General features: G+C 47.8%; 1 protein-coding gene across 1 annotated transcript in view; it reads left to right on the forward strand.

The window, feature by feature from the left end:
- The window catches only part of TMEM245 (transmembrane protein 245), a 94,363-nt gene that overhangs the window by 46,635 nt on the left and 19,961 nt on the right, over window positions 1-27,767 (forward strand). Inside the window, exons 12-18 of the mRNA XM_055125036.1 lie at window positions 1,367-1,465; window positions 2,460-2,591; window positions 8,077-8,199; window positions 8,342-8,487; window positions 21,782-21,882; window positions 23,783-23,957; window positions 27,040-27,234. Coding sequence (XP_054981011.1) covers window positions 1,367-1,465; window positions 2,460-2,591; window positions 8,077-8,199; window positions 8,342-8,487; window positions 21,782-21,882; window positions 23,783-23,957; window positions 27,040-27,234 — 971 coding nt within the window. The remainder of the gene's footprint in view (window positions 1-1,366; window positions 1,466-2,459; window positions 2,592-8,076; window positions 8,200-8,341; window positions 8,488-21,781; window positions 21,883-23,782; window positions 23,958-27,039; window positions 27,235-27,767) is intronic.

A 27,767-nucleotide genomic window follows, 5' to 3' on the forward strand; every position in this document is an offset into this window, starting at 1 on the left:
GTGGCCATCATGTTTGGTTTACAGTCTACTTTCTGCATGCATCTCCCATCCCGAGTGAGCCCTCCAAGCACCATTCACCTAGTGGTCCCTTCTCTATCTCAGCTGCCTTTTCCCAATAGGATTTTAGTTAAAATATTTAGGGACGTGGGCTGAGGAGATAACTTCAGAGCCCTGGGGCACAGGCCTTATATGTACAAGGTCCCAGCTTTTATCTCCTGTATCACATGGCTCCCAGGGCCTCCCCTGTGTCACTCTGGGGGCCCCTGGGCTCTTGGGGCCCCAGACAGCTCTGCAGCCGGGCTCCTGTACCCGACAGCCCTCTCCGCTCCTCCAAAGTCTCATGAAATCGTATGAAGCTGCTAGCCATGAAGGTGAAGTTGCTCAAGGCGGAACACTTAGAGGCAAAAGGAAGTTTAATGATTGTAAACTGCTGGTGTAAGCGGAGAGCTGCGGAGAAGATGGGGGTGGGTGGGAGTGGGAGCAGTTGTGTGAAGGAAGTGGGGCCGTGTTCACTGTGGAACTGCCTTTCATGTTACCGTTCGACTTTCACGTGGGATAAGGTGATGGAGCGACTGGCCTGCTCCGGGCGCACTGAGTCTAGGCAGCCCTGGAGCCTGTCTGGTCCCAGCTTTCAGCAAGCTCAGGGGAATGCTTGTGTTCATAGCCAAGACGCTAAATTTTCACTTACAGTTCTGCGGTAATTTTTATAAGAGTGACTGATATGGCGTGATCCCTGCAATGATCATTATATGACCCATGTAACCATCCCTGCAGTCACCTGGAAAAAGTGTTCTCTGGACAGGTGTGGTTAGATATGTTCGTAATTAGGGCTTCACTGGAACCATTGCCATGTAACTTAAGGAGTGCCTGAGACCCAAGAGGAAAATTAAAACAAAACAAAACAAAACAAAAACAAAAACAAAAACGGGACACCAAGATGAAGGCAGACTGGGGGTATCCCCAAGGGCTCAGGTGTGTTCCTTGCACATGTGAGACCTGAGCACAGCCCTCGGCCTCCCCTCTCCTCCCCCCTCCCTGGGCGCTGCAGGTTGTGACTCTGGTGACTAGCACTGCTGGACAGTCTGGCCCCGCTGGCCAACTGAGGATCTCTGCAAGTATCCTCCAGCACCCCGGAGTACTGCTTCTGAGCACCCTCCCCTCAACCAGAGACGAAGAAAAGAGAAAAAAAAGGAAATTCACTCAAGACTATTGAGTAGAGAGTCACGGGGGAAATGGTGTGGCAGGAAATCATTTAAATAGCACGGACCATCTTAGTTTAGTTTGGAACACGTGGAAGTCCAGCGTCCATTAATTGCACTGGGTGGTTGTCTAAAATATTAATCCAGCTTGCGTCTATTTCTCCCAGCTTCATAAAATCCTTGGAGATAAAATGAACAACACGGCTGTAATCGAGAAGCAAGTGCTCGAGCTTTGGGACAGACTGTACCATTCTTGGTTTGTGAAGGTAAGTCGCTGTAGCGGATGGTTTCAGAGGTAAACAATACAGTCCCACTTTTATAAGCTCGTCAACCACATCAGACTCTTCCCAACACTGGGATTTCATTCATTGAACTTTGCAAACTTAAAGTTCCCTGACTTTTAGTGTACGGCATGGCAGCTTGCATTGGTGGTTGACCTCAGCGGCAGGACCTGCCACTCGCCCGAGGGTCAGCCGCATGCCAGGCAGGTGCCCTGCCCACTGTACTATCTCTCCGACTGGCCCTAGGAAAAATTTTTAGTGAGACATTTTATATGTGTATTTTTTGGCATAGAGTCTTTGGAATCACGTACTTGACACTAACAGCTCATATCAGGATTTGGAATTACCCACATGTGGCTAGTGGCTACTATTTTGGACAGTAAAGATTTATTTTTGTTTTGGGACCAGTAATGTTTGGGGGCTACTCCTGGAGCAGTGCTCAGGGGCCACTCCTAGCAGTGCTTGGGGGCCCATGCAGTGTCCGGGATCAAACCTGTGGCTTTCGTTTGCGGAGCACGTGGCTCTCTCCCCAGCCTCTAGCCTTTGGATTGTACAGATTTAGGTATTGAGGAACTTTTTTTCTCTTGGGGCGGAAGAGATAGAACGGCAGGTAGGGCACTTGCATTGCACATGGCCAGTCTGCCTTCCATCCCCAGGTCCCCAAGGGTCCCCTGCGTACTGCCAACAGTCGGCCCTGAGTACGGCTGGGAGCGGCAAAAAAATGAAGGAGGGAAGAAGTTTGTCCCCTTAAATAACTTAGCCCTTCACTTTTCCTTTTTGTGTGTTTGTTTTGGGGGCCTCTCCTGCCGTGCTGGGCCAGGGATCGAACCCTGGGCTCCTGCATGCACAGCATGTGAGCCGTCTCCCCAGCCCAGCCTTGCACCTCGGAGGACTTCCTGCCGGGCGCCAGTGGCTCTTCGACAGAGCGTTTGCTCCTCGGTTTCTTTGAGATGGAGAGCTGACTCTTTTTATCCCCTAGAACGTGACCCACTCCGGAAGGCACAAGGGACATAAGCTGCACATCAGCCGGCAGAACAGCTGGCTCGGGGACATCCTGGACTGGCAGGACGTCGCGTCCTTCGTTCACGAGAATATTGAGACATTTCTTTCGGTAAGAGACTCGGGGTTCCACGGGACTCCGAAGCGCCGACCCCCCCCATTGGGCGAGGAGCCTGCCCAGTGTGTGTGCTTGTCCATGTGGGCAGCCCAGGGTCAGTTCCCGGCTCTGCCCGGTTCCCCGAGCACTCGGGAGTGCCCCCGAATGTGGCTAGGGATGGCCCCCCAGAAATACAAACAGCAGCACTCACCCTGAGATTTCTCTACACATGTCACAGTCTTTTGGGACCCCATTCTTTTCTGTTTGTCTCTGGGGCCACCTCTGGCAGTGCTCAGGGCCTATTTCTGACTCTGTACTTGTGCGTGAGAACGAGGGGCCTCCCGCTTGCTTGAAGAGTAATCGCTGCAGGGTGCTCAGCCGCACAGTGCTTCTCAGATTCGGGTGTCTGGGTCAGAATGGACCGGAGCCTCGATCAGCTCTCACCACCCCTCTTTGTCCCATCGCTCTGTAGTGGAGGGGGAGGGTCTCGGCACGTGGCTTCACAGAGACGGGAAGAGTTTGTCAATAGACTGTGACTTTTCATCAGGTACACAGAAGTGAGGTTTGCAGTGCTGGGCTTGGTTCTGTTGTGTTACTGGGCCACCTTGGGGGTTACTCCTAGCTCTGTCTACAGTGCTCGGGAGGGCGGGGTGCCAAGGAGAGAACCTTGGATCTACCCCCATGCAAAGCATGGGCTCCATCCATTGAGTTCTCTCTGGCCTCTGGAGTGTTAGAATTTATTAATTAATTAGTTAATTTGCTTTTTGGGTCACACCCAGCAATGCTCTGGGGTTACTCCTGGCTCTGCACTCAGGAATTACTCCTGGCGGTGTTCGGGGGAACCATATGGGATGCTAGGGATTGAACCTGGGTCTGCCACACGCAAGGCAGACACCCTACCCGCTGTACTGTAACTCCGGTCCCTGGAGTGTTAGAATTTTTTTTTTTTTTTTTTTTTTTTTTTTGCTTTTTGGGTCACATCTGGCGATGCACAGGGGTTACTCCTGGCTCTGCACTCAGGAATTACTCCTGGCGGTGCTCAGGGGACCATATGGGATGCTGGGAATCGAACCTGGGTCAGCCGCGTGCAAGGCAAATGCCCTACCCACTGTGCTATCACTCCAGCCCCTGGAGTGTTAGAATTTTTAACTTCAATTTTTAGCAAAAACAGTAGATGACTATAGCCAAAGGGGTTTTAAAAAAAAAAGTGCTTTAAGATCTTTAAGTTAGCAGTGCTTTGAAGGAGCTGTTAAATCTCTTTGCTTTCATTACTTTTCTATTTCTGAAATTGTGCGTAGGCTGCTCTTTCTGGATTTTGGCCTTTGGGGTGTTAGCTTTTGGCTTCCTGAGGTAGAAGATGAAGAGGTGACTACTTTCTTTGGGTCCCTCGATGCTGGCTTTCACTTTCCTTGGGAGTGGGCGGGGGGTGCATCTTGTCTACTCCTTTGATACCTCATATGAGGGAACTCATTAGGTCCAGACATTTAGGTCCCTTGGTTGGGGAATTTTTAAATTTTATATTTCGGTATTTTACTTTAGGGGCAGACGGGCAGTGCTGAGGGAACTTGGTGCTATTTCTGATTCCGACTGAGCCTGACTGTGCTGGCTTGTTGCTTCACTGCTGGGACCCAGCGTGCCGTGGCGGGGGCACTTCCAGGGCCCCTGAGAGATCCTGGGTGTCACCAGGGCCACGCCCGGGGGCGTTTGAGGGAGTGTGTGGTGCCAGGGGTTGAAGCTGGGCTTCTGCATGCCTGGCGCTTGCTCCAGCCCCTCCAGCTCTCTCCCTGGTCTGATTTTGTTTTCCATAATCCCTCTGTTTTCTCTGTTCCATTCAACTTTTTGGTCTGAGAACTCCAAAGAATGTTTGAGTAGAGGGGTTATAATCTGTTGGTGTTTACTGTATTTGAAGTTTAAAACTAAGAATTAAAAAAAAAAAACCAAAAAACTACAATAAGCATTTCACATAAAGAATGTGCTTTCTGCTTCTGGAGAAATAGCCGCTCGTGCCCCTTCCCCAACAAAAAATGATGCCTTTCTCCCCTGTTTTTGCAAATCTGTTTAGTGTCTGGATTTGCCTATCTGCTTTGTTTTCCATCTGTTGGAATGCATCACTTTGATTAAGGCATGTGAGGAAAATCTTGTCTCACCAGATAAACATTTGGAAGAGAGGAGTCTTGTTTTAGTGACCTCAGATACTTGTGTCTGCTCTTTGATACTGTACGAAACTCATGTAAATGAGCAAATGATCATGTTCAGGTTTAGTTGCAGTGTGGAGTTTGGAATCATCTGTGAACTTTCTTGTATTCTGTTAGAAGCCCATTGGTCTGTTTTGGCTCAGTATGGATCCTTTTTTGTTTCTGTTTGGATTTTTTGGTTATTGAGTGGTGCTCAGGGCTTTCTCCCAGCTCTGTGCCCGGTATCACATGTGACAATGCTTGGGGACCCATATGAGGTTGAGTTAGGGTTGGCCGTGTGCAAGATGCACCTTAGCCCCTTTACTATGTCTCTGTTCTCTTCAAAATGCATTTTTTACCCTTGTGTTTTTATAATATGCACGTATGTGGGATGTGGGCTTGCTGATTGCTGTAAAACTTTTATATAAAAAAGCTACATTCCTCTTTATGTCACCTCTTTACATCATATAAAAATAATATTTTAACAAGCTTTCAGAAACGACCCTTGATTAAATTATCCTTTTGCCTTTCTGCTTACAAAATCCAACTGCTCTTATATTCTGAACCATCCTTTCTTATCTTCCTTGCTGACACAGAAAGGTCACATGAAATGAGAGATTACAGTGACTGTTGAAGCTAATTTCTTAACAGTGGCCATGACGCATTTCAGTGTGACCCAGAGAAACTTTTTTTTTTAAATTCTTTTGATAAAAATTCCAATACAACCGAACACCCCCCCCACCCCAAAGAATGCCTGTTAGAATCACAAGTTCGGGCATTGTTGGTTTGTTTCTTAGAGTCACTGGCATTGTTCATTCATTTCTTAATCCCACAAGGTCAAGCAATTAATCATGCGTGTTTTTGTAGGCATTGTGAAGCGTTTTCAAGATTTTTTATGTAAGAAGTTTTTGTAAATGAATCTAGCCTGTCAAAGTCCTCTTAGGAGGGCTGAGCTGAGGTCTGCAAGAAATACCACAGACAACAAAATAAGCCTTTGTGACGACGCATTTGAGGTAGGGAAGGCCTGGGCAGGCCTGTCATAGATCAGATGGCATAATCTGAATGCGCAGCAGAAACAGAACGACCATTCAACATTTTTGTAAAAATTCTATAATACCATGATTTACTAAGTTGTTTGTGACACAGTTATTTTGGGCACTACATGTTCCAACACCAATATGACTGTCCCACCACCATTGTTCTCCATTGCTCGCCCGCCACCACGGCCTGCCCCTGTGCAGGCACACACAGATTTACTCATATAGCTGGTTACACAAAGGCAAACGGAATTGCCAAAAGTTAGATCAGTAAGAGCCCATTGGGCCCTACTATTTCCGAAAGGACATCAAAGTAAAAGTAGACATGCGTTCTGGTCCCGGCTCTAGTTCTTCTCATTAGGTTTCATGTTCTTGGGCGCTGAAGTTCTGAAAAGTCCCTGAGCCTCAGTTTCCCCTGCCTGTCGTAGAAGGAAGGTTACGCGTTTATTGCTTCCCTCGTGGAATGCTTGGATGGAGCATTTCAAAAGCCACAGTGGAAAGTTTTTTAGATAATTTTGCTTCTGCTTTTTAATGAAGTAGCGGGCTACTCCTGTTGGGAAGATGAGAACGAACCCTGTCTTAAGGGGATTGAAGTTCATGAAGAGATAAGAAATGGAAACAGCATTTATGCCTTCCATCCTGTATATCTGCCTTTAGTAATATCTATATATATGTATGTATATATATATATATATATATATATATATATATATATATATATACACGTATTTTCTTTTTGGGTCACACACACCTGGCGATGCACAGGGGTTGCTCCTGGCTCTGCACTCAGGAAATTTTTTTTTTTTGGCTTTTTGGGTCACACCCAGCGATGCACAGGGATCACTCCTAGCTCTGCACTCAGGAATCATCCCTGGCGATGCTCAGGGGACCATATGGGATGCTGGGAATCGAACCCAGGTCAGCCGCGTGCAAGGCAAACGCCCTACCCGCTGTGCTATCTTTCCAGCCCCCTAACGCATATATTTTAAACCTTCAAAATGTAATGCTAACCCTATTTTCACAGTTATCATGCTCTTTGTAAAAATGTTCTTCCTGATTTTTCTTTTTTCCCCTCTTTTTGGTTCTTGGGCCACACTCGGTGACACTCGTGTGTCCTCCTGGCTTGATTGCTCGCAGGGCTGTGCAGTAATGAGGGTGGCACTGGAGTCTGACTGTGGTGCCTGTGCTCTGACCCTCCGTGCTCTCTCCCTGGCTCCAGGCCTGGTTTGTGTTTTGTAGCAGGGCCTCCCAAGTGGCGCTGTGCGCCTGGGCCTGGGCAGGGTGTGCTCTCGGGTTGTATTAGCCAACAGGTGCTTCAGTACCAGGGCTCACAATCTAGTGCTCCTCAGGCCTTGGGGTGGCAGGGGTCACCAGGCCCAGCCCAGCACTGCCCAGTAATTCCTCCAGGGCCATAGCCAGAATCGCTCAGTGACCTCAAGTCTACACCGGCCAACTGGCATTTCTCGGGAAGGGTTCATGTAGATCCTGGGGACTGAACTGGGGTCCGGCCTCTATTCTTGCTTTGAAACTTAGCATTATATCATTATGTATATATATATTAGCATTATATATATATTCATATATATTTATGTCATAATGGAAAGGTTCAGTTTTTTTCTCCTCAGTTTTGTGGTTTTTTTTTTTTAAATCTTATTTGGCTTACCAAAAATCTATTAAAGACGCTGCTTGTGTGGTAGACCATACACTCAGCCAGGCCAGAGTCTGGGAGGATAAGTGTAGGAGAAACCTTCTGCTTCCGAGTTTCTCACTGTTGAGATCCAGTCTCAGAGAGCCTGTCATCCTCTTAAAGGATTTAATCCCGAAGTCATCGGTAAGGGGCCGGAGTGAGAGTAGAGTGGGGATGGCGCTTACTCTGCACGCGGACGACCCAGGTTTGGTCCCTGTCATCCCATCTGGTCCCCCCGCCAAGCACTGCCAGGAGTGCAGAGCCAGGGGTGAGCCCTGACCACTGCCGAGGTGTGCCCCCTCTCTTTCCCAAAGAGACCCCCCCCCAGAATCATTGATGAGGTGGGGCCCATCAAGGTAAGGTTCCCTGTGGGCAGGGCTGGGGGGCACAGTGGTCCGAAGCAGGATGAAGCGGGCATGGGCTTAGTGGATGCCCAGTGCTACTGGGAAGAGATCGGTCCTACTTTCCGTGACCGTGGGGTCGTACTCATCCCTGGCCTTGGCAGTCTGGGCTCCTGAAACGCCCCCTTAACAGAGCTCCAGCTTGCTGCGGAGGCCTCTCCCTAGTGGCTGTTCTGACGTTGCGCTTTGCCTCCTGGTCAGATCCTCGAGTCTCTGTGGATCGTCATGAGCCGGAACGTGAGCCTGCTCTTCACCACCGTCACCACGCTGCTCACCATCCTCTTCTACAGCGGGACCGCCCTTCTGAACTTCGTGCTGTCCCTGGTACGTGCGGACATGCCACAGCATGTCCCGCAGCCCCTCCACCACCAGCCCAGGGCTTGCTCCCGGCTCCTTTGGGCCTTTCCTCAGTTCTCAGCGTAATTTCTTTTTTTTCTTTTTTGAGACCCTGTCCTTTGTCTTGCAGATCATTTTCCTGACCACGCTGTTCTATCTGTTAAGTTCCAGTGACGAGTACTACAAGCCCGTCAAGTGGGTCATCAGCCTGACCCCGCTCTCCCAGCCAGGGCCCTCTTCTAATATTATTGGCCAGTCTGTGGAAGAAGCGATCAGGTAGGGCAGAGATGGGTGCTCTCTTCATGCCCTGCGGACGCCCCCCCAGCCCCAGCCCCACCCCCACCCCCGCCCCCACCCCCGGCAAAGCCCGATTTCTGCCGCCATCTTTCTCGAGTCACTCAGCAGCAGCAGCTAGTGATGGACCCTGGCTTTAAGAAGAAGAAAAAAATGTGGGCGGACATTGGGAGCCATAAGACAGCGGGTAGGGTCCTTGTCTGGCACGCAACCGACCTGGGTTCGATCCCCAGCACTCCCTAGGGTATCCCCGGCCCAGCACCACTGGGAAGGGCCCCCAGACAAGCAAACAAAATGTCATTGTCTTTTGAGAGGATATTAATGAGTAACACAAGTCTTGACAAGGGAGAAAAAAGAAAAGCGACACTCAAAGCAGTTGCATGTGGCGGAGCCTGTGCTTTCCAAAGGCAGAGTGGGCAGCTGCCGCCACCTTCCCACCCACGGGCCCCCATTTCCGAGCCTCGCTGGCTGTGTACCACCCCCCTGCCCCCCCCACAAAGGCCCCCATTTCAGCACCTTGCTTGCTTTGTAAAACACACAACACTTTATCTCTCTCTCTCTCTCTCTCTCTCTCTCTCTCTCTCTCTCTCTCTCTCTCTCTCTCTCTCCCCCCCCCTCCGCCCCCCCAAATCTCCCCTGTCTCTTCACCCCTTTTGGTGAGGGCGATGCCCTCCGCAGGAAGTCAACTGTCCACTGCATATGTCAAGTCTAGTCACTTTGATCAGGGGTGCTCTGTGCACCCACAGGTTCTGGCCAGAAACTTCCGTCATGTCCTCTGTGGCCCGTGGATGGCAGACTTGGTTTCTGAATATGACGGTTGTTCACCTTCGTCCCTCCCCACCTCCCCCCACACACTCTTTCCCTATCACCAGGTGCTGGCCCCCTCTTCCCTGGTGTCATCACTCAGGGGCCTTTTGTTGTCCACGCCTGTCTCTGTCTCGGGTCTTCTCTCTACCCTGTCCCTCGTTGCTCTTAATTTATTGATATTAATACACTTTTACTATGAGACCCTTGGGTTATTCACTGTGTTCCTTTATGGAGGTGGGCAGGGGGACGTGACCAGGGTGCTGGGAGAGCCCAGCCTGGGGCTCCAGCGCGTCAGGCATGCACCCTGGCCCTTGGCGTGCTCTCCCTGGCCCCCGTTCCTTTTCAGAGAAGTCGTGTGCCAGCTGATCTTAAACTCCTTTGGAGTTGAAACTCCTGGGCAGGTCTGTTCTGTTTTCGTTTGCATTTTGGAAATGCCACTGCTTGTAATTCGTTTCCCACAGGTCTCTTGAATTATCCAGTAATCCTGCCCAGCTGCTCTTCACTTATTATTTTTCTTTCACTGTATTCATGTAGCAGCTGGTAAGGATATCACTTGGATTTTTGCAAACCCCAGCTATGTTCAAGTAGCATAGTATGTCCTCTGAAAATGTAGTCTCTCTGAATATGTTGGTTCTGGTTTTTTCCCCCCGTTTTCCTATTAGTAAGGAGTGTATGAAGGTGTTTTGTTTTGTTTGGGTTTTTCTTAAAGATAGTAATTGTCTTTACTCAGCAGTACTTGAATAGGCCATCATTGAATCTTAAGCATTTACAAAGGAACTCCAGAAAAGTCTTCATCAATGTCTTGCTTCCTTGATCTGTCATGAAGTAGGATTAGAAGGATCTGGGGGAGGTGGCTTGGAGAGCTAGTGCAGCAGGGAGGGTGCTTGCCTTGCATGTGGCTGGATCTGGTTTGATCCCTGGTATCCCGTATCATCCCCTGAGTGTAGAGCCAGGAATAAACCCTGAATATTTCCAGGGGCGGCACAAAAATAAGACCCTAAAAAACCAAGGAGCTCTGCTTTGAATGCAGGGGCCCTGGGTTCAATTCTCAGAACAGGGTTACCCAGCATCACAGGGCAAGTAGTTCACAAGCACCACCAGACGGGGCGCCCTCCAACAAGCAAGGAGGGATTAAAAGTGAAAGTTCTTATGCCCTCGGGTGTCAAGCACCTCACACCCTCGCCCCTTGTAGAAACCTATGCTTGGAAGTACATTTGCTCATAATGTACTACTTTAGGGTAAAGCCATCTCCAGCGAAGACACTTCCTGTCTTTGGTCCCTTCTAAGCTGCACAACCACCAGTTTTCACCCAGTGATGAGAATTCTAGCGGTAGATCGGCTTCAGATTTTCTAAGTAACATCTGTCGGATTCAGAAAGGTTTATATAAATACTCCCCCAAGGAGGAAAAATAACCAGCTTTCTGCTTTCCCAGTGGAGTAAAATTATTGAATCAACCACAGTAAAGGCCTTAGTTAATAAAGGCTTCAGTAGATCAGCCACCTCGTTAAATCAGGCACGACAGAATACTGTCTCCCTGTCCACAACGGACCTTGAGAAGGATGAGACTTTATTGCATTTGGTAGCCTGGACTCTCACTATAACACAAGTTTTTTTCTGTATTAAGTTTTTCTAATTTTCTATTTCCAAATCACAGATCGTCGTGACTTAGATCTGTGGAGCTATAAAAAGTCTGTTCAGATGAACGCACAAGGCTGGCAGCTGAAAATTAAGATCTTTGGTTTAGGGGAGAATTTGGTTTAGAGTTGATATTCAGAGATGTTGTCATCTGTGGATATACAAGGAAATCTCTGTGTTTGGTTCTGTTTGTTTTAAAATTAGGTTTCTTTGCCTCTCCCTGTAGGTAAAATGATGCACTATAGTAAATAGCCCCTGTCTTGGTTTCTAAGCATATCGGGACACAAACCTTTCGTTTTATCCTTATTTATCTAGCAGAGCAGAAGTCCTAGGGGTCCCTCCCAACTGTTCCTGGCCAGGCACGGCAATAGTTCAGTGCAAGGTCCCAAGGATACAGTGTTGGACGTGGAGTAGGATGAAGAGGGCCAGGGTGATGACTCAACAGACTGGAGTGAATGTTTTGTAAGCAGGAGTCCTGGGTCCTTTCCAGGAACCACCGGGTCATCTCCCCCGCCAAGCACCAGACCTCCAGTAGCTGGTGAGCACCACCAGACAGGGCCCCCTCTAGGCATGCGTTGGTGCCAGGCATGACCCACCCTTCCAGCAGTGCCGGGGGGCTCCCAGTCATGCTTGAAGACCGATGCATGGAACTTTACCCCCTATATTATTTCTCTGGCCCCATAACATTTTATTTTTAATGTAAGAAAAAAAAATTAGACAGCGCTCAGTACCAAATCTCTCAGTTTTAATGGTTCTCAAAGCTGATAGATTTTTGCCAAGACTGAAAACTAGAGTACACACTAAGCTACCGCAACCGTTTACCTAGCCAGACTGATCCGTACCCGTCACGTTGTAGAAAGATCGTAGGAGGAGACTTACCAGTTGAAGTCCTTTTGTTCTGTTCTTCTTTGGCGTTAAATTCAAGACAAAAAATGTATGAATTTTGCAGTTTCCTCTGGAGAATCTTTTTGTTTGTTTGTTTCTAAATTCTGAAGACTTGTCTTCAAGAGGGAAAGATGTTTCTTCGTGGAGAAAAATTTTTAAGTGGGGAAAATATTGATGCAGTTTTAATTAAAATATTTTAAAGTCCTCAGTACAATTTTACCTGCAAATTCTTAGTGATTATTTACTTTTTAAAGTATCAATTAATCATAGTCACACTGTTACGTGGAAATCACTTAACTTGTTCTGTCTGACCCATTTAAAAACAAATAACATTGAGAGTGAAATTGCAATTGGGAGTTAACTGCATGGCCCAGACAGTGAAAGTGTCTGTGTTACTCAAGCTGTGCCTTCTGAAATATGTGGCCACGTTACAACCATTGTTGTGTTGAATTTTTGAACCCTCATTGTTGTCCTCAGTTCTGAATACACATTCTTCTAAGTTCAATCCCCTGGGTTTTCATTTCATGGCCTTCAGATGGAGTGGCATGCCCCCCCCAATCCCTCCCTTCCCCTTAGCGCATGACGTGCCCTGAATGTTTGCATCGCCCCTTCCTCCCTGATGCCCCCCCCTCTGCTTGCTCTGGTGGAGATATTGCACATTACTAAGTTGCATGTTGTCACGGCCTCAGTGCAATTTAGTGTGTGTGATATTTCCACACGAGTGCATGCACACGGGTATGGCTCTTGCTTGTGGAATTACAGCTATTTGGTGCCGGCGGGTGCGAATTCTGCTGATGAATTAAGGTGGGAGAATGTGCGTTTCCAAAGCATTTTCATTTGGAAAGTGGTCATGCTCCCCACCTCTACCTCTCAATTCTGGAGAATCTTTTTTTTTTCTTTTTAAATCAAGTGCCATTTAATAAATCTGTATTTTCACTTTTGATTTTGAGCAAACGAAATACGTATTGGAAAGATTTTCTTGTAGATTTTAAGGTTCTAAATGGTATTTGTTTAAATTAAAGTGGCAAGAGTGTAAAGCTTTTAAGAAAACGTGTTTTCATTTATTTCAAGGGCTGTCTCTCTAACCCTAGAATACAGAGGCAGAACCTCTCTTGCATAATTGGGGAAATTAAATTAGCTCAAGTTCTTAAATAATCAAGTTGTATACATGCTTTTTTAACCCACTTTCCAGTAGGAATAAACTATTTCTTTGAGTTTTCAAAGAAAATGACCTTCAAAAGCTTTGTCCTGTGTTTAGTTTCTCACAGTGATGCTTTAAAAATCGCTGACTTGGGGCCAGAGCAATAGCACAGTGGGTAGGGCGTTTGCCTTGCACGCGGCCGACCTGGGTTCGATCCCCGGCATCCCATATGGTCCTCCAAGCACCGCCAGGAGTAATTCCTGAGTGCAAAGCCAGGAGTAACCCCTGAGCATCGCTGGGTATGACCCAAAAAGCAAATAAAATAAAATAAAATAAAATAAAAATGAAAATCGCTGACTTAATTTTAATAGGCCAATACTTGAACTAACGTCGATGAATTAATCTCTTTTTTCTTTTTCCTGTTTGCCTCTGTAATTGCAAGAGCCCTTGTTAATTTGCCAGGTGGCGTTAAAGTAAGAGTCCCTGGGCAGTGAGCACTGTCAAAGACAGACCCGTGCATTAGTAGTTAGGAAACACGGAATTAAGTAATGCCTCTCCTGAGATGCCCCAGCACGGCGCCCGGGCTGCTGTGCTTCCGTGTGTGACTGCTGGCGTTCCCGGTGGGCATGGCATGCTTCCAGCCGTTCCTCGTGCCCCTCGGCAGCACGTTTGGCCCGCATGCACTGCACGGCCAGCCACTGTCATCCAGCTGCGCGTGTGTTGTACCGGGGAGCGCGGTGTTCTGGAGCAGACGGACCGTGAAAGAGGGGGGAGGCTGTGGCACCTCAGGGGAGGTGAGTGGGGATCGCGGTTGCAGCGGGGAGACTTCTCCCAGCGGGCAGTTTCATCTCTGTGGTGGTTGTCGAAGCCCGGGCGACCCTCTCTTTCCGATGTCGCCTTTAGAAAGAGAGGAGGGCAGACCTAGCATTCAGGGTGTTGGGGGCAGGCAGAATTCCATTTTCTGTGTGTGATTTACTCCAGCCACACCCAGTGGTGCTCAGGGGCTGCTACTGGCTTGGTGCTTCTGTACTATGCCGGGTACTGAACCTGGGCCTCCTGCATGCAGAGCACGCGCTTACCTATTGAACTCTCCGAGGCCCAGACTTGAATTTTCTTAGAGGGTGGGGGGTGGGGGTGTAATACCTGGCAGTGCTCAGGGATCACTTCTAGTGGTACTCAGGGTGTGTGGTGCCAGGATTGAATCTGGGTCGGCTGTGAGCAGTGCGAGTGCCCTTCCCACCGTATTATCTCCCTGGGCCCAGAATTTCTGACTCTTTGCTGTCCTCCTGTTCCTTTTCCTTAGACACGTGCGGCCTGCTCACCTGTGGCCGAGAGCCCCACGGTGTCCTCAGGGCCTGGAGCTTCTCGACGGCAGTTTATCCGTCTCTCCATCTGCTGAAACTCTGTTTCGGTTCTTGTCTTATTAAAAGAAGGTCAGCTAGTCAGACCCCTGAGTTATCTGGCGAGTGTTTTGTCACTCGGTTTAGAAAAGTAGTGCGAGTGAATTTCCAGTCTGATGGCAGAAGGGAAGCATTAGGAAACTTGTATAAGAGCTGATCATGTGGGGCTGGAGCGATAGCACAGGGGGTAGGGCGTTTGTCTTGCACGTGGCCGACCCGGGCTCGATTCCCAGCATCCCATATGGTCCCCTGAGCACTGCCCGGAGTAATTTCTGAGTGCGTGAGCCAGGAGTAACCAACCCCTGTGCAACGCTGGGTGTGACCCAAAAAGCAAAAAAAAAAATCCAAAAAACAAAAAGCCGATCATTTCCAGGAGGATTGAGTTCCTGAGGGATGCAGATGGAGAGCTGGTGAAGAGTCAAGACCCCCACCTGAAGCTGGCTCAAGCCCCTGGTGCAGAGGTCTATAGGTGGATGGTTGTATGGACGAGGCATGAACACACATCTTTGTGTGTTCATGCCTCGTCCATACACAAAGATGTGTGTTCATGCATGTAGATACATAGTAGTGTTGATTGGGGGGGGAATCAGAAGCCGAAAAAATCTGATCGTGCATGCATACATGTGGTCCTTTCATTCACAGAGAGGCGTGCTTGGGTGGGGCCCGGTGGGGAGGATGCCTTCCCAGGGCAGAGTCCCGCCCACAGCACACTGGCCACAGAGCAGCAGGGCAGGGGAACGTGGGTGGAGACGGGCCGAGAGTCCGAGTGAGCCGGGCGCTCTTCTTCCCTTGAGCATCGCCTGGGGAGCCCCGTCAGCTCTGCTGAGCAGAGGCGGGGACAAGGGCGTCTCCCGAGGGCTGCTGAGCTTAGGGCTCAGAAACACTGAGTGCTGGGAAGGTTGGGGGACGCAGTGGGAGAACAGTGGCCAGTAATCCTCGAGGGTGACTTCGCAGAGAGGCCCCGAGACCAGGCAGGATACTCCTCTGTCTAAAGAGTGGGCGTGAAGCAGAGCGGTGGGGGTCTGTATGGTCCACGGCCAGAACTCGGTAGGGGTTTTCGGCGAATGCCTGCAGCCAGTGAGCAGCTGGAAGGAGAAGGAGAACCATAATCTTGATGGTGCCCGGGGCTCACCTGTATGTTGCCGCCCTTTGGTAATGGCACAGAGGGGCTGCAGAGAGAGTGTGGTGGGTACAGTGCTTGCCACGCACACAGCTGACCTGGGTTCGTTTCTCCTGACACTGTGTATTATTTTCCCAAGCACCACCAGGAGTGATCCCTGAGTGCTGCCGGTTAATGACCCCCCCCAAAAAAAAAATCAAGAAAATGGCACAAGGGTATGCAGAAGTGCTCAACAGTCTCGTGTGGGCTCTTGGCACACAGGAGGCCCAGTTTTGATCCGCAGGGTCCCCTGGCACTGCCAGAAGTGACCGCCGAGCAACCGCGGAAACTAGCTCTTGGGTCTTGGGGTGACCCAAGAATAAAGAGAGAAAATGGGGGAAGGGGAGAGAAAATGCTGCACATCAGACGGTTGTAGTTTTTAATAGATTTGATAAATGGCATCAGAATCGTGCAGCAGGGAACCTCTCCCTAAGTCTGAGCACCCAAGGTGTAATTAAGGGCCAGAGAGGTGGTACAGCAAGTACGGCACTTGCCTTGCACGCGGCTGATCGGGGTTTGATCCCCAGCATGCCTTGTGGTTCCCCGAGCACTGCCAGGAGTAATTCCTGAACACAAAGCCAGGAGTAACCCCTGAGCATCAACCCGGTATGATACCCCCACCCCGCACAAATTGTAATTCATAGTTGTTATCATGAGTGTGTTAATTTAGAGAAAAGGATTCATTGGATCTCGGAGTAGTCTTGCATTGATGAAATCAATGATTTTTGCTTGTCCATTGAAACTGTCTTGTGCACGCCACTGGCAATGTGCAGATAGGGTTTTACGTGATTATAGACATAGGTCATTCCTAGTCATCTCTAGATTTTATGTTCCAAGCGATCCTATTAATTGTTTAAGTTAATAGCCTGGTCAGTGCAGTTTTCAATATTAGCCCCAAACTTTGTGATATGCTGCTTACACTGCAAACTTTGCCATATGCTGCTTACTACAGAGGCAGACTTGTCATGACAGCCTTAGTGCCTCTTTGACACGAAGAAAGATAGAGAAGTGTCCAGAAACTGGAAGGGGAGACCAGCTAGTCTGTGCCCTGTATTTGGCCTTACTATAGTACAGACAGGTCTGGGAGAGATGGGAGAACTCTATAATGGTCCTGATTCCATTCAGTGCTACTGTGCACCAGCCCCCTAGGCTACTTAGCCCTTAAATTGCTAAGCTTAATTGCTTAGCTCTTAAATAATTGAATTATTTGGGGGTGGGCAGGGGAAGTGCCTCCCAGGCATTGCTCGAGGGGCCCAGAGACCACTCCTAGCTGCCTGGGGCTCAGCGGGGCCAGCCTGAACACCCAGGGCCAGGATCCAGCAGTCCAGTGCTCTGAGTCCTCAGAGCCATGCTTGGTGTCTAGTTGACTGTGTGGTGCAGGCGATCCGTCTGCAGGCCTGTGTGCAGCACGTGCTCCCCTGCCCTTTGCACTGTCTCCCCTTTGCGTTATTACTCTGTGTAAAGGTGTCGTGAGATCCACTTGTGTTAACCCTGTCACTGTCACAGTCATTCCATTGCTCATTGATTTGCTTGAGCGGGCACCAGTAATGTCTCCATTGTGAGACTTGTTGTTACTGTTTTTGTGCATATCGAATACGCCACGGGTATCTTGCCAGGTTCTGCCATGCAGGCGAGATACTCTCGGTAGCTTGCCGGACTCTCCGAGAGGGGCGAAGGAATCGAACCCAGGTCGGCCGCAGACAAGGCAAGCGCACTACCCGCTGTGCTATCAGTCTAACTTATGTTAACCCAATTGTAAAACTTTAGGAAATGAGGCTCAAGAGTTTTTTGCTTTCTAGGCCACCCCTGGGGATGCTTAGTGGTTGACTCTGCGCATTCCAGAATTACTCTCGGTGTGGGCAGGGGACCAAGCTGGAGGTCAGACCTGGATTGGCCACATGCAAGGACAGCGCCCTGGCCCTTCCGGCTCCCTCCAGGAGTTCTGTGGTTTTCAAATCTGCTTTGGTCTGTAGGAATTCTGCTCCCTTGTCACTGTCTTCCCGTCACAGAAATGACTTCATTATCCCTTTGGCTGCTATATCTTTGTCCTTTGGTCCCCCATTGCCCCCATTTTCTGTAGCCTTGCCCCTTGGGTTATCTTATCTTTTCCTATGATTAATCATCTCTGGTGCATCACAGACCCTTTGTCTCAAGTTCTCTGCTAAGCTTTGCTCCCTTATCTCAGCTGTTGGGCATCTTCAGCATCCTGTTTTCTTAACCATTGTCCAAAATTAAACATGTTCCCTTTTCTTCCAATTGTGGGCTTCTCCCTGTCTTTGAGAAACCACCTTTTTTTCTTTTTTCTTTCTTCTCCAGGAGGCTTGTAATTTGAAACTCTGCCATTTTTTCTTTTACTTCCCGCTCATCTGTTCAGTTTCTGTTCAGATCGTTCCTGTTTTGTGTGGGCTGTCTTCCTCCCTCTCGGTCTTTCTTGATGTTACATCCTTTTTTTAAAACCTAGATCCTTATTGTCGGTGCTTACATGGCATTGCAGACTCATGAATGAGACTGTCGGGCTGCATGATGAGGAAGATTTTTACCAAAACCCTGGTCTCGAACCCCATTTGGATAAATCCCTAGGGTCCAGGTCCTACACCTCACAAGCTTGGTGTCTGCTTCCGTGCACACAGCATTTCCTGGGCCCCCACTGTCTGTTTCTTGAACTACTGGCAGCTTCCTTCCCTCTTGAGCCAGCGAGTGTGCCTTTGCCACACCATACACAACTCTGGGTGTGTAATTTTGCGACACCTTGGAATGATTTTTTTTTTTTAATTGAATCCTCCACTATCCAGCCACCACCACGCTCCAGGCCACTTTCCTGGACACTCGGGCCGAACCTCATGCATGAGTGAAGCCCCACAGAACTAGGTAAAGCAGAACTTTGTGACCTTGGACTCCAGGCTCAATGAAACCTGGAAACAAGATCCTCTGTCTCCCTCCTCCAATCTCTGGTGCCGCAGGGATGAAACCCAGATGACCCACCCTACCCGTGCCAGATAAATACCTCCAAGCAATCACAAGCTAACGTCCAAGCTGGCAAAGCTGTGCAGAGGTTCGATAAAGGAAGACCTCAAAGAGAGAAGAGCAGCAGTGTTGGCTGATGCGGCAGAAGCCGGGAAAAGTATTCGCAACGCTCGCCTGTCCTTTACCAGCTACAAGACCAAGATGACTGCCTTCTGACATCCCCGATGGATCTATCACATCTTCCAGAAGGGCAATGGAGAGGATTATTCACAACTTCAACTCGAATCTCTTCGACAGCCATGTCCACCTGCCCACATGCCAAATCCCGCAGGATGCATATGTTGTTCCCAAGTACTCCCTTCCAAAATCCCACACGCCATTTCGTCGGTAAAGACACGTACAGCACCCAGTCCAGACAAGGTCAGACCCGAACACCTGAAGAATCTGCCGCCAGTACTCGTCAATACACTGGCTCGTCTTTTCACATGCTACCTGTCCGTATGCAAAGTTCCGTCCCAGTGGAAAAATAGCAGGACCATTCTGTTGTACAAGAAGGGAGACATCCACGATATTGGCAACTATTGCCCAATCTGCCTGTTGTCCGTTGTCTACAAGTTGTTCACTCGAGTCATCCTGAATAGAATAGGCAGAACACTAGATGAAGGACAACCATGCGAGCAAGCTGGGTTCTGAAAAGGATTCAGCACAATCGACCATATCTACATAGTGACCAAGCTCATTGAAGTTTTGTGAGAGTTCAAGATGCCGCTCTGTCTAACGTTCATCCTCACCGACGACTGGAATGAGGAATAGGAGTGAAGATAGATGGTCAGCAACTACACCACCTCCGCTTTGCTGATGACATCATTCTAATAACACCAAACATTAGCCAAGCAGCACAAATGCTGGCCGATTTCGACCTCGAGTGTGGAAAGGTTGAACTGCAGCTGAATCTCACCAAAACAATGTTCATGATAAACGAACTAGTCCTTGGTGATCCATTTGCTCTCAACGGAACTAACATCTCCGAATGCAGCAGCTGTGTGTAGCTGGGTCGAGAACTCAACATGAGGAACTACTTGGTGCCAGAACTGCGCAGGAGAAAGAGAGCAGCTTTGAACACCTTCAAGAGAGTTGAAGAAGTGGTTAAGAGGACGGAGAACCTCCAGCTCCGGGGACTTCTTTTCGACTCCACCATTCTTTCTGCACTAACATATGCCTCAGAGACCTGGGCCCTATGCAAATAGGATAAGAATGCTATTCAGGTATCTCAAAGAGGAATGGAAAGAGCTATGCTTGGAGTATCACGTTTCACTCAAGTGAGAGAAGGAATCTGGAGTTCCGACCTCCGTTGACGATCAAGAATCAGGGACGTTGACTCCTTTGCCATGCTTTCAAAAATCAGATGGTCCGGACACATAATGCGATTTAGAGATGACCGCTGAACTAGACCTGTTACCAACTGGATTCCATGGGTCGTCAAAAGACCGCATGGCTGCCCACCTATGAGATGGTCAGACTTCTTCGTCAAAACCCTGATTGAATGGTTTGAGGGTCTTTGTGTTCCTGGAGTGAGCAGATACCATTGGGCTACATTAGCATGCGACCGGGATGAATGGAGATGTTACTGGCCCCCGCTTGAGTAAATCGAAGATCAATGGGATGGCAAATGATGACAAGTGATTTTAATTGAATCACCGTGAGATAGTTACAAGCTTTCATGTTTGAGTTATAATCACACAATGGTCAAAGACCCATCCCTCCACCAGTGCACATTCCCTACCACCACCATCCCTGGTATACCCCCCCTTTCCCAACCCCCACTATCTCCATGGCAGACAATATTCCCCATACTCTCTACTTTGGGACATTATGATTTGCAGTACAGATACTGAGAGGTTATCATGTTTGGTCCTTTATCTACATTTGGCACAAATCTCCCATCCTGACCGACCCCTCCAACCATCATTTTCTTAGTGATCCCTTCTCTATTCCATCTGCCTTCTCCCCTCCTCTCAACTTGGAGCAATCTTTCTGGCCCTTGTACCTACTGTCCTTGGGTTTCAGTCTCATGTTATTTTATACTACGCAAATGAGTGCAGTTCTTTTCTGTCTGTCCCTCTCTTTCTGACTCATGCCACTTAGCATGATACTCTCCATGTCTGTCCACTTATAAGCAAATTTTATGACTTCATCTCTCCTAACAGCTGCATAGTATTCCATTGTGTAGATGTACCAGAGTTTCTTTAACCAGTCATCTGTTCTAGGGCGCTTAGGTTGTTTCCAGATTTTGGCTGTTGTGAACAGTGCTGCAGTGAACATATAGGTACAGATGTCATTTCTACTGTGCTTTTTTTAAACCCTCAAGATATATTCCCAGAAGTGGTATTGTGGGGTCAGATGGAAGCTCAATTTCTAGTTTTTGAATGACTGTCCATATTGTTTTCCAGAAAGGCTTGACCAGTCGGCATTCCCACCAGCAGTGAAAGAGCATCCTTTTTCCCCACGTCCATGCCATGTTCTTTGAATATGTGCCAGTTTCTTTGACACCTTGGAATAATTTAAGTCTTCATGCTTTCTCTGAGCAGCTCCTTCTTGCCCTAGTAGTCTTCCTACTAAAAAAGCTGGAAGGAAGCACCTGAGTTTGCAGTTTCTCTTGCCCTTTATTCTTTTTATTCACCCAATATGTGGGTCTGTTTTTCACCTCACTGATAATTTCTCTTTCTGATTTTACTTTGGAGTTAACATGGTATCTTTTCCCCCCGATACTTTTTCTTCCCATGACTGGCCCCCATGGAAGAGTTCATTTGTAGGCTTGGCTGTGTGCTCGGAAGAAATGTGGGGGAATCTGGTTGACAAGAGGAGGCCGATGAAGTATAAGTTCCTTCCCTTGCTCTTCCCAGAGGGGAAGGAAGAGCCAGCCACAGCCTGGATTCCTTATTGTCTCAGTCTCCTCGGACATCAGATACTCATCTGTAGTTTTCTTTTCATTTATTTTGGCAGTAGAAGATCTGCTTTAGAAGTGAAAAGTTCATTAATTGTTTCGGTGACTTGGGTATCTTAGAATGTTTCACTTTTTTTTTTATAAGAAAAAAATAATAAACAGATTGCAGGTTATTAAAATAAGAGTCATGTTTTTTTGAAATAAGATGAAAACAACATTCTCAGGCTATTAGAGAAAAAAACATAGAAGTTACTATATTTGAAGTGAAAAAAACAGAAGCTGGTTTTTGTGACTCAGTCTGATGTGTTTATTTGCTTTCCCTTTGTCTCTGGCATTCTAGAGGGGTGTTTGATGCGTCCCTCAAAATGGCCGGCTTCTACGGACTGTATACCTGGCTGACTCACACTATATTTGGCATCAATATTGTCTTCATACCATCAGGTAACAACCATATCATAACTCCGAATTACTCAGTGAAAGCTGATGTTATCTTCCTGAAGTTTAAACTGCTGGATTTTGTGACTTGAGATCTAACTTGATGAGCAGAAGCATTATTTTGCTTTTTCCTGTTTCTTTTCTTTTTAAAAAAATTTTATTTATTTATTTTAATTGAATTGCGGTGAGATACAATTCCAGCAGTTACAAAGCTTTTGTGTTTGAGTTTCAGTCATACAGTGATCAAACACCCATCCCTCCACCAGTGCACATTCCCCACCACCAATGTCCCTAGTATCCCTCCCCCTTTCCCACCCTCCCCCTGCCTCCATGGCAGACAGTTTCCCCCATACTCTCTCTCTCCTTTTGGGCATTATGGTTTGCACTACAGATACTGAGAGGTTGTCACGTTTGGTCATTCATAGCAGAGGCATTACTTGCAGTGTTCCTTCATTACTGTATCCCCACTAACTCTTCCTGCATACGCATCTATCATGTAGCCCAACACGTACCGTGTCCTTTGCACTCAGTGAGTGTTTAAATTGGACTCCTTATCAAAAACCAGTAGGCTGGTGAAATAGCTTTAGTCCCATGACAATACAGGGTTTGAGGGGTCGGGGCGTGGGCAGTGGAGAAACGGAAGCCTCTGTCTGGGGTTGTCTGCATGCCTCCGAAGTCTTGCTCCAACCAGATCCTCGTCCATAAGCACCGGGATGATTTGATGGCTTCATGGCAGAAAGCAAATTCCTTTTGCCTTTTCCTCATTGCTACCTCCTCTCGTCCCCTGCTTCTATTTTTTGTTTTGTTTTTTTGGGGGCCATACCCAGCAGTGTTCAGGGCTTACTCCTGGTGTTCAAGAATCATTCCTGGAGGGACTCAGGGACCGTGTGTGGTGCTGGGGATTGAACCAGGGTCAGCGGCGTGCAAGGCAGGCAGTGTATCTGCTGTACTGTCTTCAGCCCTTTCTCCTTTTTCCTTCCGTAGTTTTTCCTGTGGCAGCGTGTCTTCTACGCTTACCTCTGCTGCTGCTTTTTCACTCTTTTGTCTCTGCCCACTTACCCAGCCTCCGGTATGCACATGGAGTGGGTGGTCTTTGAGAGGCAGGCATCCTGGCCAGTGGTCTCTTGGGAAGAGGACAAGCCCGAGTCTCCCAGGATGGTGCCTTGTGATGGCAGGACCAGAATTAGGACCTGCCAGTTCGGGTGGGGCAGCCAGACTGCCCCCAGGGTGCTGACTAGCACGGCGCCTTCTGTTTCGTTTTGGGAAATGCCATTTTATTAGATTCGAGTCTGAAGTTTTGAAAGAAATTTCTGATTTGGCTTTGGACCCCAGCACAAACTTTTGACTGCTGTTCTACAGTTACAGTAACAGTCACCACATATGCTTTCATGACTATATTAACTTACCATTGATTCAGAATAACAACTGAGGGCCTGAGAGAGTACAGCGGGCCGGACGCTTGCTTGTCCTGCACACGGCCGACTCAGGTCTGATCCCCAGCATCCCATATAGTCTCCAGAGCACTGCTAGGAGTGATTCTTATCTGCTGAGTCAGGAGTGACTCCTGAGCACTGCCAGCTGTGACCCAACCATCCCTCCTCCTTCCTCCCCACCCCCGCCCCAAAGGTAACAACTGTTCCTGGACATGAAATGTTCTTACAACCAGCTACACGAAAGAGACACACGCACACCAGAAAGATTTTCAATATCGAGTTAAGACTCAAGACCTTAGTTTACCTTAGTTTACCTTAGCAGGCTCAGTTAAAAAGCACATACACCAATCCTCCAAAGTTGGGGTCTGTATTTCTTTAACCGATTTGGGTTGGGGAGACTTTTCAGTATTGGGTGCTCAGGGTCTGCTGTTGAGTGGCAGCATTAAGTCTCCTCCCTTTTTGCCCTGGGTCAGCGCTGGCCGCCATCCTGGGAGCAGTGCCCTTTCTGGGGACGTACTGGGCAGCCGTGCCGGCCGTGCTGGACCTGTGGCTGACGCAAGGCTTAGGCTGCAAAGCGGTCTTCCTCTTGGTGTTCCACCTCCTGCCGACATACTTCGTTGATACCGCCATCTACTCGGATATATCAGGGTGAGTATCCCCCAGAACCTCCCTGCTGGGGAACCCTACCCAAGGATTTCTGTGCCCTTTACTTAAGGAGTTTTTGGTTGTTTAGTTGGTTTCTGCCTTGGCGGGGAATGGGGAAGGAAGTACAGGTGTTAGGAGTGTTCAGTGAACTAGTCTTTTTGTGATGCCTGGAAAGTATATTTAATAACGAGTCGGCATACTATGAAGTCTGATTTAGTGAAATAATCTAGAGAGAGACCTAAATATATGTAAGAGACTTTAAATATAATAATAATACACTAGTGTATTGTCTTCAGAGCTTCTTTGCCTCTCTTACTTTTCTGCTTTTTTAATGTTTTTGTTCTATTTCCTGTTTGAGGATGCCAGGAGATAAACCGAGGGCCTTGTACATGGAAAGCCTGACTAATACCTCATCTGCTAATAAAGCTCATCTGCCCTTGAACTGCACCTTGGTCCCAGAGCTCCTCTGCTTTCAGAGGAAAATATTACTGGATTTTGTGTCTGAGAATTTCCCTATAAAACCAGATCTCATCAAGTAGAAATCTCCAGTTATAGTATGGTCTTAGGATGAAAGCAGGTTACATTTAAGGAAGAACTGCCATATATTGGCATATGTACACACACACACACACACACACACACACACACACATAAATCCTTTTTTGTAGACTTTTATCTCTTTCAAATTCCTTTGAGTAAGTCAAGCCAGTTCTCGCTTAGTTACATTCACAGTCACAAAGCTTACTGCAATCTAGAAGATCCTCATATGTTGAATTGTGATCAGCTGCAAACATTCAAAACGATCTTCTAAAGTTGTCCTGTTTTTTCATTGACGTTAAGCATAAAAAAACAGATCACATATGATGAGATGAAAGTTTATCAAGGGAGGGCTGTTGACTTGATTTGAAATTACACAGAGCCGCACGATATACCACTTGGTTTCCTGGCTAGTAAATGAAAAGCAAACATGGCGTCAAGTGTTTTAGAGCACAAGAAACTCCATAGCAAGCCTCTCGGGAACATTGTGCCTAAAACTGCCAAAAGAAAGTGAAAGATGAAAGGAGCTCAGCGGAGTGTGGTTTGCAGGTCTTAACAGTCGAAATGTAAATGGCAATTACTCGTTGTTATATAATTTATAGTGTTAAGTGCTCTCTTTCCTATTTAAATATTGCTATAATTTTATGTCACAATTTCTAACTAGAGGTTTTCTATGTTGTTTTATTTTAATTAAATAATACTTTAAATAGGGCTGGAGCTATAGCAAAGCGCGTAGGGCGTTTGCCTTGCATGCGGCCGACATGGGTTCGATTGCTCTGCTCCTCTCGAAGAGCCTGGCAAGCTACCGAGAGTATCTCACCCGCATGGCAGAGCCTGGCAAATTACCCATGGCAATTAGATATGCACAAAAACAGTAACAAGTCTCTCAATGGAGACGTTACTGGTGCCCGCTCGAGCAAATCGATGAGCAACAGGATGACAGTGACAGTGACAATACTTTAAAAAATATCATTAGGAAATGAAAGATTTTTGTCTGAGTTCCTTTCTCTGTGTTTTTGGTGTTGGGGATCAAGCCCAGAGTCTTACACATGTGACTCATGGGCAGTCTGTCATTGAGCTGTGTCCCTAGCCTGAATAAATAATTAAAAAAAAATAATAAAGTAAGCTTTCATTTGAATGCTGCCAAATTTGGCTGGGAATAGAACTAAGTAGTAGAGTTCATGTTTTGCATGTTTGAGATCCTGGGCTCAATCTCCAGCATCAGAAACAACGCAGCAATTCTCTATAAAAATACCAATACTCGGGGCCGGAGCGATAGCACAGCGGGTAGGGCGTTTGCCTTGCACACGGCTGACCCGGGTTCGATCCCCGGCATCCCATATGGTCCCCCAAGCACCGCCAGGAGTAATTCCTGAGTGCAGAGCCAGGAGTAACCCCTGAGCATCGCTGGGTGTGACCCAAAAAGCAAAAACAAAACAAAACAAAACAAAAAAACCCCAATACTTATTATTTTTAAAGCTCAAAAACTCTTTCTTTGTTTGGGGGCTATATCCAGCCATGCCAGGGCTTACTCCTAGCTCTGTGCTCAAAGGTCACCCCTGGTAGGACTCGGGGGACCATATCGGGTGCCAGGGGTTGAACTTAGGTTGGCTACAGGCCAGGCAAATGCCCTACCTGCTGTTATCTTACCAGCCTCCAAAGCTTTAAAACTTCTGATAGAAATTTTTCTCAATTGCATTGTTTAGGGAAGATAGCTCACATACTGTTTTTGGATTACTATTTCAGACTATACTCTGTAACGAAGAAGAAAAATTTTAAACACATTAGTTGCCTCAAGACTGACTCACCTCAAACATTACTTACCGAAATGTAATAAACACAGACTGTCCAGAGTATTTATTTAGTGGTGGGTTTCTTGCTAAATTGGCCCAATGATCTGTGTTTCAATGATTGAAACAAAGAGAATCTAACCTTATATTTAGGCCTCACTTGTTCTACTAGTGTGGTACACTACAGTTTACCCAATCTTCTTCAGTTACGTAAGTGAGTCTTTGACCAACAGGCAACCATCATGGTCTTCCTCGGAACGAAAACTCTCGGGCTTCGTAACAGACCTTGCCCTCTGGATGCCTTTTATCTCTGTGATTAAAGACGGTCTTTTAGGAGGTTGCCGGAAGATTTAATCTTTGAGTGACAGTGATACAAGAGTATCATATTGAACGACAGGCTAAATAATGCCCACACAGTGACGCTTGATGAAAGCCAACCTACCAGGCGACTTCCGTGCCCAGCTCGAGGCAGTGTTGACCCCACGATCAGTGCCAGACACCTATTGACAGGCTGCCTTCACTCCTTCTTTTGCCGGGCCTGTGGCCAGGGCAGGTGTCCCATATGTTCCCTGGGCAAGAAAATTCTTGGATCTTGTGCTGTTCCAACCCGTGCCCAGTTCCCTGCATCGAGGCAACGGAAGGAAAGCATCCCGGCCTGAGGTACCCGAGAAGGACCTCGGTGGTCGAGAGAGGTTCAGGTTGGGCTCCTGGGTTCCTATCGCCTTCATGTCCTGAGCCGGCCTTGCTCTTCGTTGCAGGGGTGGCCATCCTTACCTGACCGGCCTGGCTGTGGCGGGCGGCGCCTACTACCTCGGCCTGGAGGGAGCGATCATCGGCCCCATACTGCTCTGCATCCTCGTGGTGGCCTCCAACATCTACAGCGCCATGCTAGTGAGTCCCACGAACTCAATGCCCACGCCCAGCCAGACCCCCTGGCCCGCTCCCACGCAGCGGTGAGTCGAAGCCGAGTGACCTTGAACCGTGGGACTGAGCTGTCCTGTGCCGGTATTCCTGACCTGCGTGGTCTTGACATAGGATATGGGTGCCCCGCCCAAGACGACACAGGCTGCTCAAGTCGAAGCTATCTGTGTCAGCTTTGGGTTTCTTGGACCAAGGAACACTTCAAAAACTAAACTGGGCCAGAATGGTTATTGTCAGGATAGGAATATAAGTAAAAGACTGATTGCATCGTGTACTAGATTTAAGAAAAGTCAGTTGCTAGGACAGACGCAACGCATGAATGCATGATGTGGCTCTGGACTAGGTGAAGTTTAAGTTCTGTTCTGAATAATAATTGGAAAACCTGATGGTTTTGGAACCTAACACTAGATAATATTATATTAACTTTAATTTCTTAGGTGTCAGAGGGAGTAAGTAGCAGACTCTCCTGTCGAAGTGACCTGTCAGATTAAGAGAGGGGGACCTTATTTATTTTATTACTTTTTAAACTTCATCCCTGTGAATTACAGAGTTACAAAGTTAGTTC

The sequence above is a fragment of the Sorex araneus genome, chromosome 1 (assembly GCF_027595985.1).
Source record: "Sorex araneus isolate mSorAra2 chromosome 1, mSorAra2.pri, whole genome shotgun sequence".
Lineage (NCBI taxonomy): Eukaryota > Metazoa > Chordata > Mammalia > Eulipotyphla > Soricidae > Sorex > Sorex araneus.